The 12517-nt window shown below is 52.6% G+C and overlaps 1 protein-coding gene across 7 annotated transcripts in view; it reads right to left on the bottom strand.

The window, feature by feature from the left end:
- The window catches only part of FAM193B (family with sequence similarity 193 member B), a 31502-nt gene that overhangs the window by 2717 nt on the left and 16268 nt on the right, over positions 1 to 12517 (bottom strand). For 2 of the 7 annotated variants that reach the window (XM_082453456.1, XM_082453459.1), the window contains 5 exons: positions 11874 to 12261; positions 8952 to 9153; positions 7800 to 8039; positions 708 to 1731; positions 483 to 558 (listed from right to left, as the gene is read on the bottom strand). In XM_082453456.1, the coding sequence (XP_082309582.1) occupies positions 483 to 558; positions 708 to 1731; positions 7800 to 8039; positions 8952 to 9153; positions 11874 to 12261 (1930 nt within the window). Of the gene's footprint in view, positions 1 to 482; positions 559 to 707; positions 1732 to 7799; positions 8040 to 8558; positions 8697 to 8951; positions 9154 to 11873; positions 12262 to 12517 lie in introns of those variants that run through there. The other 5 variants (XM_082453457.1, XM_082453461.1, XM_082453460.1 and 2 more) reach the window with 5 other exon arrangements.

The raw sequence follows: 12517 nt of genomic DNA, 5'->3' as shown, positions 1-12517 counted from the left end.
CCTTTTTTGGGAGGGCTGCCCTGGCCACCCCACCCTTCAGCTTGGCCATTCCTAGGCCCTAGCCCCATGCCCTTACTCCTCGGACAGCACTTATCACTGGATTGTATGTTTATGGCTCTCTCTCCCCGCCTAGATGGACTGTGTTTGATTTGCCTTTGCCCCCAAAACTCATCCCAGGCAGAGCAGAGGAAGTGCAGGTGGATAAAACTGGAGAAAGCCCTTGTTCTTGGGGCCTGACATGCCTCCTGCTCCCTGTCCCTTGCACCTTCCCAGATGACCTGTCCTGCCAAATCATCCTGGCTACCTGTGTCCCAGCAGATAGGCTGGTGGGAGAGGGCCTGGAGGGGCTGGACAAGCTCTCCCTCCAAGGGCACATGGCTAAGAGTGAGGCCTTTCTGAGAGGCTTGAGTGTGTGAGTGTGTGTGTGTGGGGGGGGCCCTGGAGTCCACCGTGAGCGGGAGAGCAGGCAGCCTCACACCTACCTCTTGAAATACTCCACCTCCCGGTCAGTCTCATCCATCTCCACCCCATCCATGTCCTTGGGCAGGAACACATCGTCTAGGAAGACACAGCCAGGAGGGCTCAGTGCTCACCGCCAGGCGTCTGGGTCATGCTTTTGGGGCAATGCTGCTCACATGTGAGGACTGCCCTCCACCCCATGGCCTGGCTGGGTGGGGGGTCAGCCACTCAGTTCCTGGTGCACTCACCCAAGGAGGAGGCTGACTTCTCCTGCTTGTTGCGGCTCCGGCGGCTGCGGGCCTTGCCCTGTGGCAAGCTCTGTGGCCTTGCTGGGCCTGGGGGCTGCATAGACTCCTGCTCCAGAGGCCGTGCCTTGGCGTCACCTGGCCAGTTTTGCCAGGAGCTGCCCTTCTCCTTGTCAGCTTTGGGGCTGCTAGCCCAGCCTGGTCCTGGTTGGGTTCCCTGGCTCCCTTCTCCAGCCTCGGCACAGCTGTCCACTCTGGGAGGCTCTGGGGCCTTGCTTGGCTGCTTGGGGCTGGGGGTCTGGCCCTTGGCACTGGGAGTCTCAAGGCAGGCTGGGGCCTGGGGAGCTGGGCTCACCTTGCTCTTCTTGGCCTGACTACCCTGTCGCTTGCCCTTCCGTGGCTTGCCACCTGAGGCCACAGGCTCAGGCAGCTCCTGCTTGCAACCAGGGACCTCCTTTACACTTAGCTCCTCAGAGCTAGGGTTACCTGGCTTGGGTGTCTTGACCCAGATCACCCGGGACAGGTTGGGCACGGTGTTGAGTCTCCTCACTAGCCCGTTCTCAGGGATGATACCAGGAGGGGGGCCCCTCACCTCTGTCCATGGTGGGTGGAGACTTCTCATTTCTGCCCATGGTGGGGCTGGCTCGCCTGGAGCGTGTAACATATGGTTCTGAGGGGAGCCCAAAGTCAAAGGGGACAGGTCAAGGTTAATGTCAGGCCGTTGCTCTGAGGAGCCATTGAGGTTTGAGGGGGCTAGACTCTGAGGCTCTGGCTCAGCAGCCCCCTCTTTAGTGAAGCCATTGCTGTTCATGCTGAGCTCACACACACTGAAGCTGGCGCGGATGGAGTCCTTGACAGTGTTCTTGATCTCCTGTAGACGGCTGCTCAGAAAGCTGTTGACCCGATCCAGCTCCCGATCGGGCCACTCCAAGAGCCTCTCCCTGGCAGGCCTCAGCTCCCGGCTTCCAGAAACACTACGATTTGCCTGCTTTAGAGCTTCTGCTGCCAACTGGGCCTTCTCCTTTTCCTGCCAATACAAGAGGCAGTTTCCGCAGGGCCTTGGCAGCTGCCAGGCACAATGCGACACCTGACACGTCTGCCTCTGGCCCAGTTTTGCCACTAACTGGCTAGAGGCAGGGCCTGGCAATCCTGGCCTGCTCACCCTGCAGTAATGAGGATGAAATGCAATCAGATAGGTACATGTCCTGGGGATGGAGGCAGTTATACCCACAGAGGGTAGGGTTTTTACATCTTGTTCATCCAGGGCCCCAGTATCAGTTCTAGGGCCTAAAAAGGCTAAGGCAGCTAGGACTCAAAAGGGATAGGATCTGCCTCCCAGGCATAAGCTTAAGCAATTCATTCACTTGCTGAGTCTCAGTGGACTCATCTGCAAAATGGGGACAATAATTCTGGAGTGAAGACCAACGTGGGGGTGCATTAAGGAAGATGGCTGCTACAGAGGCATTCTCTCCAATTCTGCAGGTGGTAGGGGAAAAAAAGCCATGACATCAGGTAGGTCTTTCAAGAAGGAAGATGTGGGGCTGTGAGACTGCCATGGTAGATCAGACTGCTCTGGGTGGCTGGGAATGTGTGTGCCCTCCTGATGCCCCATGAGGGAGGCTATTGGAGAGGGCCAAGTTCCCATAGGAAGGCCACTCGGTGCTTAGTTGGCCTCAGGCAATCAAGGCCATGCCTAAAGCATGCCCAGTGGCATACAAGACACAGCCACATGGGGCCCCCACAGCAAGATGTAAAAGCAGCCCCTTTGCCCAGGTGAGGACCAGGAGGCTGAGGAAGGCTGGACCCTGCCACTCAGCAGTGACAGAGTCAGATCTGGAGAATGAAAACAAGTCTGTGGGCTCTGAGTCAGCCCACCCCTCTGCCTAACCTCAAGGCACCAGCAGGTTAAGGAGGCCTTTAGAGGGAGATGGGAGACAGTTGTCAAAAGCCAACAGGAACAAGGTGGTAGCGGTGTGCTAGGGGGCCAGATGATTTCACCATTTCACCTATTTCCAGCTGATTTGGGAATGGAGAGGGAGAAACAGGATGAGTAAAGCGAGAAAAGAGGTCTTGCGACCACCTCAATGTCAACTTTAAGAGGGTGACCCTGTGCCCCAGTGGGCATACATTTATTTATTCTCTCATCTTTTTAAAATACTAGCTCCACAGCTGACTAGGACCACAACTGTGGGACCTTGGACAAATCACTTACTCTCCCTGAAGCTTAAAATCTCCACTTGTAAATTTGGGAGAAAAACTGCCAACCTATATACGTCAGAGGGTCACTATGAGGACACCTGAGTGGGTGTGTGCCCCTTTCCCTGGGCACTAATAACGCTTTGCCTTGGCAATGTGGTACTCAGGTGAGGAAGAGAAACAGTCTAGAGCAGCTGTGTGCCGTGGAGTTCAATGCTACAGAGCTCTGAGGCCATGGGGATGGACAAAGAACTGGAAGGCCCTTCACTCTGCTCCTCCTCTGCACTAGAACAGCTTTGCTTTTATTTGTTAGGAATTGAGGTTCCATGGAAGATTTCAATTGCAGAAAAGAGTTTTGCTCTCTACAAAAGACTGAAAACTACTGGTGTAGAGGGAGTGACGTGGAATCACGTATAATTTGGTAGTGAGAGAAGGAGAAAGCACAGATCCACGCATTTCCTGCTATGTACCATGAGCCTGGTACTTCCCCATGTTGTCTCACTTAATCCTCACAACTGCCCTTGCTGTGTCGTTCTCCTCAATTTACAGACGAGGAAACTCGACTTTGGAAAGAATAAGGAACTGGCCCAAGATTACATGCTAATGAAGAGGCAGAGTCAGGAAAGCACACCCAGGGGTGATCTTCAGACGTTGTGTTTTTCAATATCCTTTGACATTCATTTTTTGACTTGTGACTCTATGAGGCACTGGGAATTCAGCCATGCGTGAGACAGTCTCTGCTCACTGACTTGAATCTGCCAGGGGAGACGGACATGAAAACAGGCTGTTTAATTCTGAGCGCCAGTGACAAGAGGTACAGGGAAAAAAGCACAGAGTGCTCTGGGAACCCAGACTGGGCCATCAGGAGGTGGTTGCCAGAGAAGGTAGTATCTCCTGAGCACTGAAGGGTGAACAGGATTATCCTGGGAAGTGTGAGACAAGCACTTTCTAGACAAAAGGAAATAGAAAGGCTGGGAAATGGGAACAGGCGAAATATTTAGGGAATGCAAACATTCAGAGGGACAGCTGGAGCACAGATTTCTTCTGGTGGGGGGGAGTGGGCAGGAAGGCCAGAGGGGCAGACTGAGAGATGAAGCTGGAAAGCTAAGCAGGGGCTGGATCCTCAAGAGCCCTGCAGGACATGCTTGAGCCTGGATTTGACCCTAAAGGCAATGTTCAGCCACTGAAGGCTTTTTAAGCAGTGGCAACAGGGTGTGAGCTCCTTGGGAGGTAGCACAGCCAGGACTTTTGGTTACGGGTGGGGAGAGAGAATGAGATGAGTCATGAAATCAACATCGACAACCACTACTGCTGTTGCAGCAGCTACACTGACGAAGCGTTCACTCTGCCCAACCTTTCTGTGCATCACTCCATTTTATTCTCGCAAAAGCCTTGAATTAGGTTCTACGGTTATTCTCATTTTATGGAGGAAGAAACTGAGGCTTAGAAGTTAAGTGATTTGCCCAAGGTCATACAGCAAGTATGGCAGAGCCAGGTTTCAAACTGGGGTCCAATTCCAAGGCCCGCTGCTCTCCATCACCATGATGTAGTCCTCCCAGGATGGCACCTGGGGTTCTGGTTCAGGCAACTGGGTGGATGGTAGTGCCGTTAACTAGACAGACAACGGAGAAGGAAGAGCGGGCTCTTTGGACAAAGATGACAAGCTCAGTTTGGGATATGCTGAGTTTGGGTACCTGCGGGACATCTGTGAGGAGGTGCCCAGCAGCAGTAGGAGATGTCACCATGAAGCGCAGGGAGGAAACAGGTGGACATAATGACCTGGGAGGCAACACTATCTAGATGGCTGTTTCCCAAGGACCTGTCCTCAAGGGGGAGGGCCAGGCAGAGGAAGAGGCACTCACAAAGGAGACAGGACAGAAGGCAGAGAAAAAGTGAGAAATGTGGAGAATGTGGCCTCCCCATTGCCCTTTCCCCACCCCCACTTGGCTGAGTTGGAGGAGCCAAAGAAAACAGTGTTTGAAAAGGAGAACAAACAAAGTGTGAGATGTTGCCTAGTGAAAAAGAAGATGGAACAGGAGAGAATGATTTGGCAACAAAGAACTCATTGGCGGCTCTGTGGAGCGGTGAGCTGACAATTGCAGAGTAAATGCAGATGACGTCTTTCTGTGATGAGGAAAGAGACTGGGGTGGTGTGAGGTTGTATGCTCAAAGGACAGTCTGCTTTCAAAAAAAGAGAGTACTGGGCACAGTGAACTGCTGACGGGAAACAGCCCAGAGAGGCTGGAGCCACACAGCAGGAAGCTGGTGTTAGACTGAGGAGGCAGGAAGGACTGCACAGGCCTTAGGTAGGAAAAGGGCTAACTCTTCCCTCATGACAAGAAGGAAGTCTGCAGGTGGGGTGGTAAGCACTGAAAGAGTGCCTGTCCACTTGGCTTTTAATCCTTGTTGAAACAGTAAGGTTATCCTGCCAAAAAATAAGGTGGGGGTGGGGAGAGCCTGGCAGTTGGAGCAGAATGGAGGTCTGACAAAGGGACTGGGGAGAATGGAAGTGACGAGGAGCCAGAAGACTAGAGAGCAGCAAAGTGGGGGCTCAGGCACGCGGGAGACCACTCGGCCTGGGTGCCACAGATAGATTCGATCCAGTGCCTTCCTCAAGGTGTAGAAGGGGAGAGGCAGGCTTTGGTCGAACCCAGGACTGTGGTTCTTCTGAGCGGGTGTAAAGGAAGGGCAACGGGGCAAGGAACTAAGGACTGGTAGGAAAGTGAATGAATGATGGTCAAGGTAAGAGAAGAAGGACAGGTGACAGTCTTCAGTGGATGAAGAGTGGTGGTGGGAGGTTGTAGATGACACAGCCAGGGGTTGGTTTCAAAGCAGCAAGGGTTAGGACATGAGAGAGAGAGAGTCATGGTCCGGAAATTGATGAGGGAGCAGAAAAATACCCAGCTTTACCTGTCTCCCCAGGTGGGTAGTGGGTGGATGGTTCTTGTGGAAGCTGTGTTTTTGGTGGACTGCAGTTAAGTCTGGGAGGTGGAGGAGGGGTACCGGGGAGGAGGTTGATGTATAAACAGATAATGACCATGATCGCTAGTTACAGGACATCAGAACTACCCGCTTCTGTGTTGTATCTTGGCCTCTAGACTGGGCAGGGCAGACAGTAGCTGTGCAGGAAGTTTCTGAACGAGTGAGTAGAGAATGATAAAAGGCAGACTAGAGAGATGTGCGAGGTGCAGCCGTAGCACAGCGTAAGGTGTTACCTGAGGAAGACTGCAAAGAAGGAAACATATGAATTGGGCTTGGGAGGAGGTTTTCAGAAGGAAAAGGAGGGGGCAGACATGAAGGAGAAAGGATATCCAGGCATAGCGATTTATGAAAAGCACACCAGGCCTGGGAAATGTGAAGTGTGCTTGCTGGGACCTAACTGGGAACCACTGCCTTGGGAGGCCAGGAAAGGCCAAAGAGACCACTGCTGCCCACTGCACACTTCTGGCCAGGCAACGCTGGCTAGGAGACAGAAAATGCTGACCATTTTCTGAAGGCAGTGGTGGGACCCTTTGGTTTACTACTTCAGGCTGCAGGGAAGGGGTCCTGGTTTGTCCTTTGGTTTGGAAAAAGATGGAGAATCACTGCTGCTTTCCAGAGCACCAGGGCTGTTTGACCACCCAGGACCTGGAGCTAGCTAGCTGTCAAACCCATTCTCTTCGGCTGAGCTCCTGAGTGTGGCACTGTGCAGACAAAGCTGAGGGCAGGCAGGCCAAGAGGTAATGAGGTGGCAGGGGATGAGCCATCAAACTCTGGTGCTCGCCTGGCAGCAGGGCTGCCCAGGAATAGCTCCCCTGGTTCTATCCTCAGCCTTCTGGGAGGAGCTCACTCAGCCCTCAGGCTGGGTCATTCCCATGGCTTCAATTACATCCCCATGCCAGCAACTCCCAGCCCCACACCTCCATCTCCACTTGGACGTCTCATGAGAATCTCCGAGTCACCGTGTCCCAACTGAATTTCCAGTCTTCTGCCAATTCCACCCTTGCTCATTAAAGGTACGCCATCCTGACAGTCACCCTAGCAAACACCTGGGAGATAATCCCTGACTCCGTCATCTCCTTGTCCTGCAATCAGATCACCTGCCTCCTCTGAAAAACCCATCTCTCTTGCTCCAGGCCCACTATCAATCATCTCTCCCCTGGTTCTTGGTTCTCGAGCCTGGAGTATCACCCCTCCAGGCTACCTTCCATACTGCCACACGGTCATCTTGGGATGCAGATCTGGCAAGTGCATTCTGTGATTAAAGCCCTCCAGCGACCCAGTGGCCCCACCCCCACCCCCGCAGCTGTAGGATCAAGTCAAAGCCCTTAAGCAGGGCCCACGAGGCCCTTCCCTCACCTCCACTCTCTCTCCTGCCTCTCTTGGGTTTGAGCTCTGGCTTCACAAAGGTGCTGTGGATGTGCTATTGCCGCTGCCAGGAGGGCCCTCCTGATGAATCTGTACTCACTCCCCACGACTCAGCTCCCAAGGCAGCCTCGTGGTACAGCCATTTCCAGCATGCCCAGGCAGGACGGGGGGCTTCCCTCATCCCAGCACTTGTCACACACTAACGTGCTTGTCCAGTTTTGTGTCAGTCTCTCCACTGGACTGAGTTTCTCCAGGGTGAGAACTTAACTGCATCATATTTTAGCTCCCAGTATTTGCAGAAGTGTTTGCTGAATGAATACCTGACTGAGGCAAATCCTGGGCTTTGAGGAATCCAGCAAGCGGCTTCTGACACTATGACTTGTTTTTCCTCCAATCACTGGCCCCCAGGCTCCCTCACCCTGATGCCTCCCAAACTTATTCAGACCTTCCCAGAGCAGAGAGCCGCCAGCACCATTCATGCCCCAAAAGTCCTGGGGGCGAGGGATTCCTCTGGGAGAAGAGGTGGTAGAGCTGGGCTCCCGCCACACCCACCTTCTTTTTCAGTTTGTGCCGGGCCCGCTTGGCGGCCCTGGCGCTGTTGGGGACTTTGGGCTCCGTGCTGTTGATGAATTCCAGCAGCTCATCCACATCTCGGTGGTCCACGGCGGGCTCCCCAGGGATCCCGCCCAGGGCGCCCCCCTTCATGGGCAGCTCCTCTTTCCGCCTGGTCAGCCTTGAGCGGAGCTTCTCTCGGATCTCGGTATAATTCCGACTCGTCGGGGCAGCGGGTGGCTGGGGGAGGGGGAGGTGCTGACGTTACACCCTGGGCCTGGGAAGCCCGTAGCACTCCCACCCGCTGGCACCAAACATGTGGTGAGAAGCGAGACAACTGTTCTTTCTACCACAGCCACTAAGACCAAATGGCTTCACCCTCAGCCAGGCCCGGAGCCAAGGCAGTGGTGGGTGGAGGGAGTGAGAGGTACGCAGCAGTGTTGGGAGCACACTGACTTGGGAGCCAGGAAAGCAGGTTTGAGCCCAGGCTTTGTCACTCAGAAGCTGTATGACCTTGGGCAGGTTCACTGAGTCTTTGTGAGCCTCAAGTTTGTCATCTCTAAAATGAGGATAACCACCGCTAGCTCAAAGGTGACCAGCAGTGTAATTACTTTCATTTCTTCTGTCCTCAACTGCTCTCCCTTAGCCAGCAGCCCTTTCCTCTTCACCTTATGAGACTTCTGAACTGCTTTCTCCCCGTCCAGAGACAGCACGTACTCTGCTCTGAGCCTCCTCCCTGGCACCATGTGTGTTCACTACCTGTCCCTCGGCTGGCTCTCACACTGGGGACTGAGAGCCTTTGCTTCCACTCTGCCTTCATCATGCACGAGCCTTCACTTCTCTGTGATTACACACGTATACATACTCATCAGAATCATAGCTTTCCTCTGCCACCTCTTTTCTTTTTGCCTAAGGAAAAAAAGTGAATCTTAAGAGAAACCATGCGAAGAGCAAAGGCAGCAAAATGTTAAGAAATCTCTACCTCACCAACGTGCTGTGAGGATCAAGCGGGCGGACGCTGGTGTGAGGACTCACAGGGTCCAGGCGCAATTATTAGCCCCGTGAGCAAGGGGGCCTCGGGGAGAGCACGGTGCTCCTCTGGCTCCCCTGGCTGGCCACAAGCCCGCCCCGGCCTGGGCAGGGCTCACTCACCGCATTGTGGCCGAAGAACTCACAGTAGCAGCAGTCACAGAACTTCCCATCTCTCTGGTGGGTGGAGGATGAGGTGCAGGAGCTACGCTCTGAGCTGCTGTCCTCTTCCTCGCCCAGCCCCTCGTCTGCCTCGCAGGGCTGGGGCAGCTGGCAGGTCAGGCCACTATGGGTAAACTTGTGCCCCTTGCACCCAGGGTCCCTGCTGATGGGGGAGAAAGACAGGCCCAAAGGTGAGGAAGGGCAGGGCAGGAGCAGGCCACGAGGAGCCCAGGAAGCATCCCCACCATCACCTTCATCTGCCTCATCCCACAAAGGCCAAGGCAGTCAGACTAAATCAGAGCCTCACAAGAACAGGGCAAACACTCTCACTGTCCCTCAGGGCCCAGCTCAATGGCGTTATTCTGGAAAGGTTCCCCGTGCCTCCCCTGCCCACGCCTACCATGTGAGCCTCCTGGACTCTGAGGACGCCAGGTATACTTCTATCCTACTATCATGCTTTATAGCGACGGTCTGTTTACCCATCTGTCTTTCAGACCAGAGTGTGTATTCCTCAAGAATAGGGACTATGCCACTTCTATTTTTGGGTCCCAGTGTGTAGCATAACAACCTTGTACACAGTAGGTGCTCAGTAAATACGTGTCTGAACAGATTAGTGGACTGATGGCTCCCTGGAACATCTAAAGGAGGTCAATGTCCTTTTACTAAGGTCCTTTTTTCCCTATTTTGTTTGTTTTTGGCCATGCCACGCAGCTTGTGGGATCTTAGTTCCCTGACCAGGGACTGAACCTGGGACCCTGGCAGTGGAAGTGCCGAGTCCTAACCACTGGACCACCAGGGAATTCCCTCTAAGGTCCTTATGATTGAGTCTGAATCACTGGACAGAGCTGCCTTAGCCATGGGGCCTTGAAGTTAAGAAAGCAAATGTGCCCTGTGGGCCACAGACTCTAAGAGCTACTACTTGCGCCAGATACTGTATACAGCATGTTATTTCTAATAATATTTCTAATATTTCCCCAAATCCTGCAAAATAGGTGCTGCCATCCCCACATTGCAGTGGAGGAGGCCAAGGCTCAGAGTGCTTCACTGCTTTGCCCAAGGATCAGCTAGGACTCAGTCTGTGTACACAGCTCACGCTCTCTCACTGCACTGCTCTGCCTCTGGATTTCCGGAAGCATCCTGTAATATAGATTATTTTCCCAGGGTAAGGAAGAGACAGGCCTGCAAGGTCCCAGAATTGGAGCCAGAAGAGTCAGAGCCCTGGGTTGGCTATCAGCAGTAGGAGTGCCCCAGGGCTAGGGCCAAGGGAGGCAGGAGGAAGGGTGGGGCAAGGAGCAGGGGTGGGTCAACACTCCTACTCAGCCTTGAAGCAGTTACAGAAGACAGACCACCGCCCTTCTGCTTCCCATAAGAATATGGGAGTAAAATCTCTGAGCAGGGAATGAAACAGGAGGGAAGGGGGCAGGGCGCAGCCTTTGAGAGAATGACATAGCCCAAGGACATGACATAAACTGATTAGAATCAAATGGGTCCAAGATGGCACACAAGTCAACTTCCACTAGACCTTGAGCCTCTGTATATGCTTACTGTAACACATCAGCAAGCTAAATGACACACCAACAGGCACCATAACAGTTCCAAGATGGACCAAAAGGATCAAAAAGTGGGCTGTGGCCCAATTCCTGGAAATCCCGCCCCTTCCCAAAAGAGCTGGAACACTCCTCCCACTCATTAGCCTATGAAATTACCCACCCCTATAAAAACTGACAACCCCCGTACCCTGGTGCCTTTCTTACCTTCTGAGATGGGAGAAGGTGAGGGAGGTTCCATGGGGAAGGAATCATTATCAAGGTGCTTAGAGGACTTCCCTGGCGGTCCTGTGCTTAAGATCCTGTGCTTAAGACCCCGAGCTTCCACTACAGGCGGCATGGGTTCGATCCCTGGTCAGGGAACTAAGATCCCACATGCCATGGGTTCGATCCCTGGTCAGGGAACTAAGATCCCACATGCCGCCAGGCGTGGCCAAAAATCACACACATGTGATTTACAATATAAAAAGATAAATATATCTTCTCCAAAAAATTGTATCTTTCATTATATTAATATAAACTTTCTCAGTACTTAAGAGTTACTTCTAGGAATCTATCTTAAGGACAGAACTCCTGACTCAAAACAGATTTGTGTGCAAGAATGCTTATTACAGCCTAGTCTATAACAGTTAAAAACTAGAAATGCCTAAATATCCAGGAATAGGGGAATGATAAACTATGCTAGAGCTGTACAATAAGACATTATGTGGCCACTGAAAAGTTTTCTGAAGAATTTTAACTGGGGAAATGATCATGGTATAATGTTAAAAAATAACCACACAAAAATATATAGAATGTGGACCTTGTTTTGTTATTTATATATATTATTTATATATAGAAACATCACAGGACTTCCTTAGTGGTCCAGTAGCTAAGACTCAGCACTCCCAACGCAGGGGGCCTGGGTTCGATCCCTGGTCAGGGAACTAGATCCCACATGCCACAACTAAGAGTTTGCATGCTGCAACTAAAGACCCTGCATGCCGCAGCTAAAGATCTCGCATGCTGCAATTAAGACCCAGCGAAGCCAAATAAATAAATAAATATTAAAAAAAAAAAAAAAAAAAAGAACATCAAGAAGAAAATGTACTGCAGTGTTAAAGTTTAGGTTGCCAGGAATTATTTTCTTCTTTTATATATTTTAAATTTTTATACATTTCTAAATTTTTCCAAGTTTTTAAATAATAAACACATATTTCTTTTATAATTGAACTATGGAAAAAACATAAACACAGTCTACCCTTTAATTTCTATCCCAAAGGTACCCTTTGCAAAGTTTCCCAAAACTCTTAAGTTCAAGCTGTCAGGGAGTTTGCTCTTTGCGCCACTCACTTACCTGTGAGTGCTAGTGAGCTGCTGAGAGCTGGGTGGTGGGAGGAGGGGCCCGCTGCAGTGCCCGCTGCAATGCCCACTACAGGGGTGGCTGCAACCCGAGAATGGTGGAGGCATCTTCAGGAGCGGCATGCTAGTGGAGGGAAGGTGGGGGCTCTGACATGGCCCTGGGGTGTGGGGGGCAGCAGCCACGGCAATAGGGCATTCTGAAACCTGGGCAGGGAAAGGTGCTGCCGGGGTGGTGGGCAGCAGGTGCGGGTGGGGTGGTGAGCCAAAGGATCCAGGGTGAGATGGGATCAGCAGCGCTGGTTGGGGGTGGTGGCCGGTGGGGCTGTTAGGTGGAGCAGTGAGGTCTGAGTGCCGGTGGTGCTCCGAGATGGGGAAAACCTCACCTGTGGGCGGATGGGGGAGAGAGGTGTCAGTGGGAGCCCAGATCTTGGGAAGGAAGCCCAACGGCTCATTGCTGCAGCATCCTGCTTACTGCGACCAGAGGGAACATGCCTGGGCACAGCCTTTCAGCATGGTGGACTTGTGAGCTTTTGGAAAAGCCCAGCAGTACCTTGGGCTGGAGAGATTTCTCTTCAGGCAGCAGCTGGACAGGCTGAAGCCCAGGCCTGAGAGAGAAGGCACCAGGAATGCCAGCCCCAT

This window comes from Balaenoptera physalus (assembly GCF_965194825.1).
Source record: "Balaenoptera physalus genome assembly, chromosome: 3".
In the NCBI taxonomy this organism is placed as follows: domain Eukaryota; kingdom Metazoa; phylum Chordata; class Mammalia; order Artiodactyla; family Balaenopteridae; genus Balaenoptera; species Balaenoptera physalus.
This window is presented reverse-complemented; position numbering and strand designations above follow the sequence as displayed.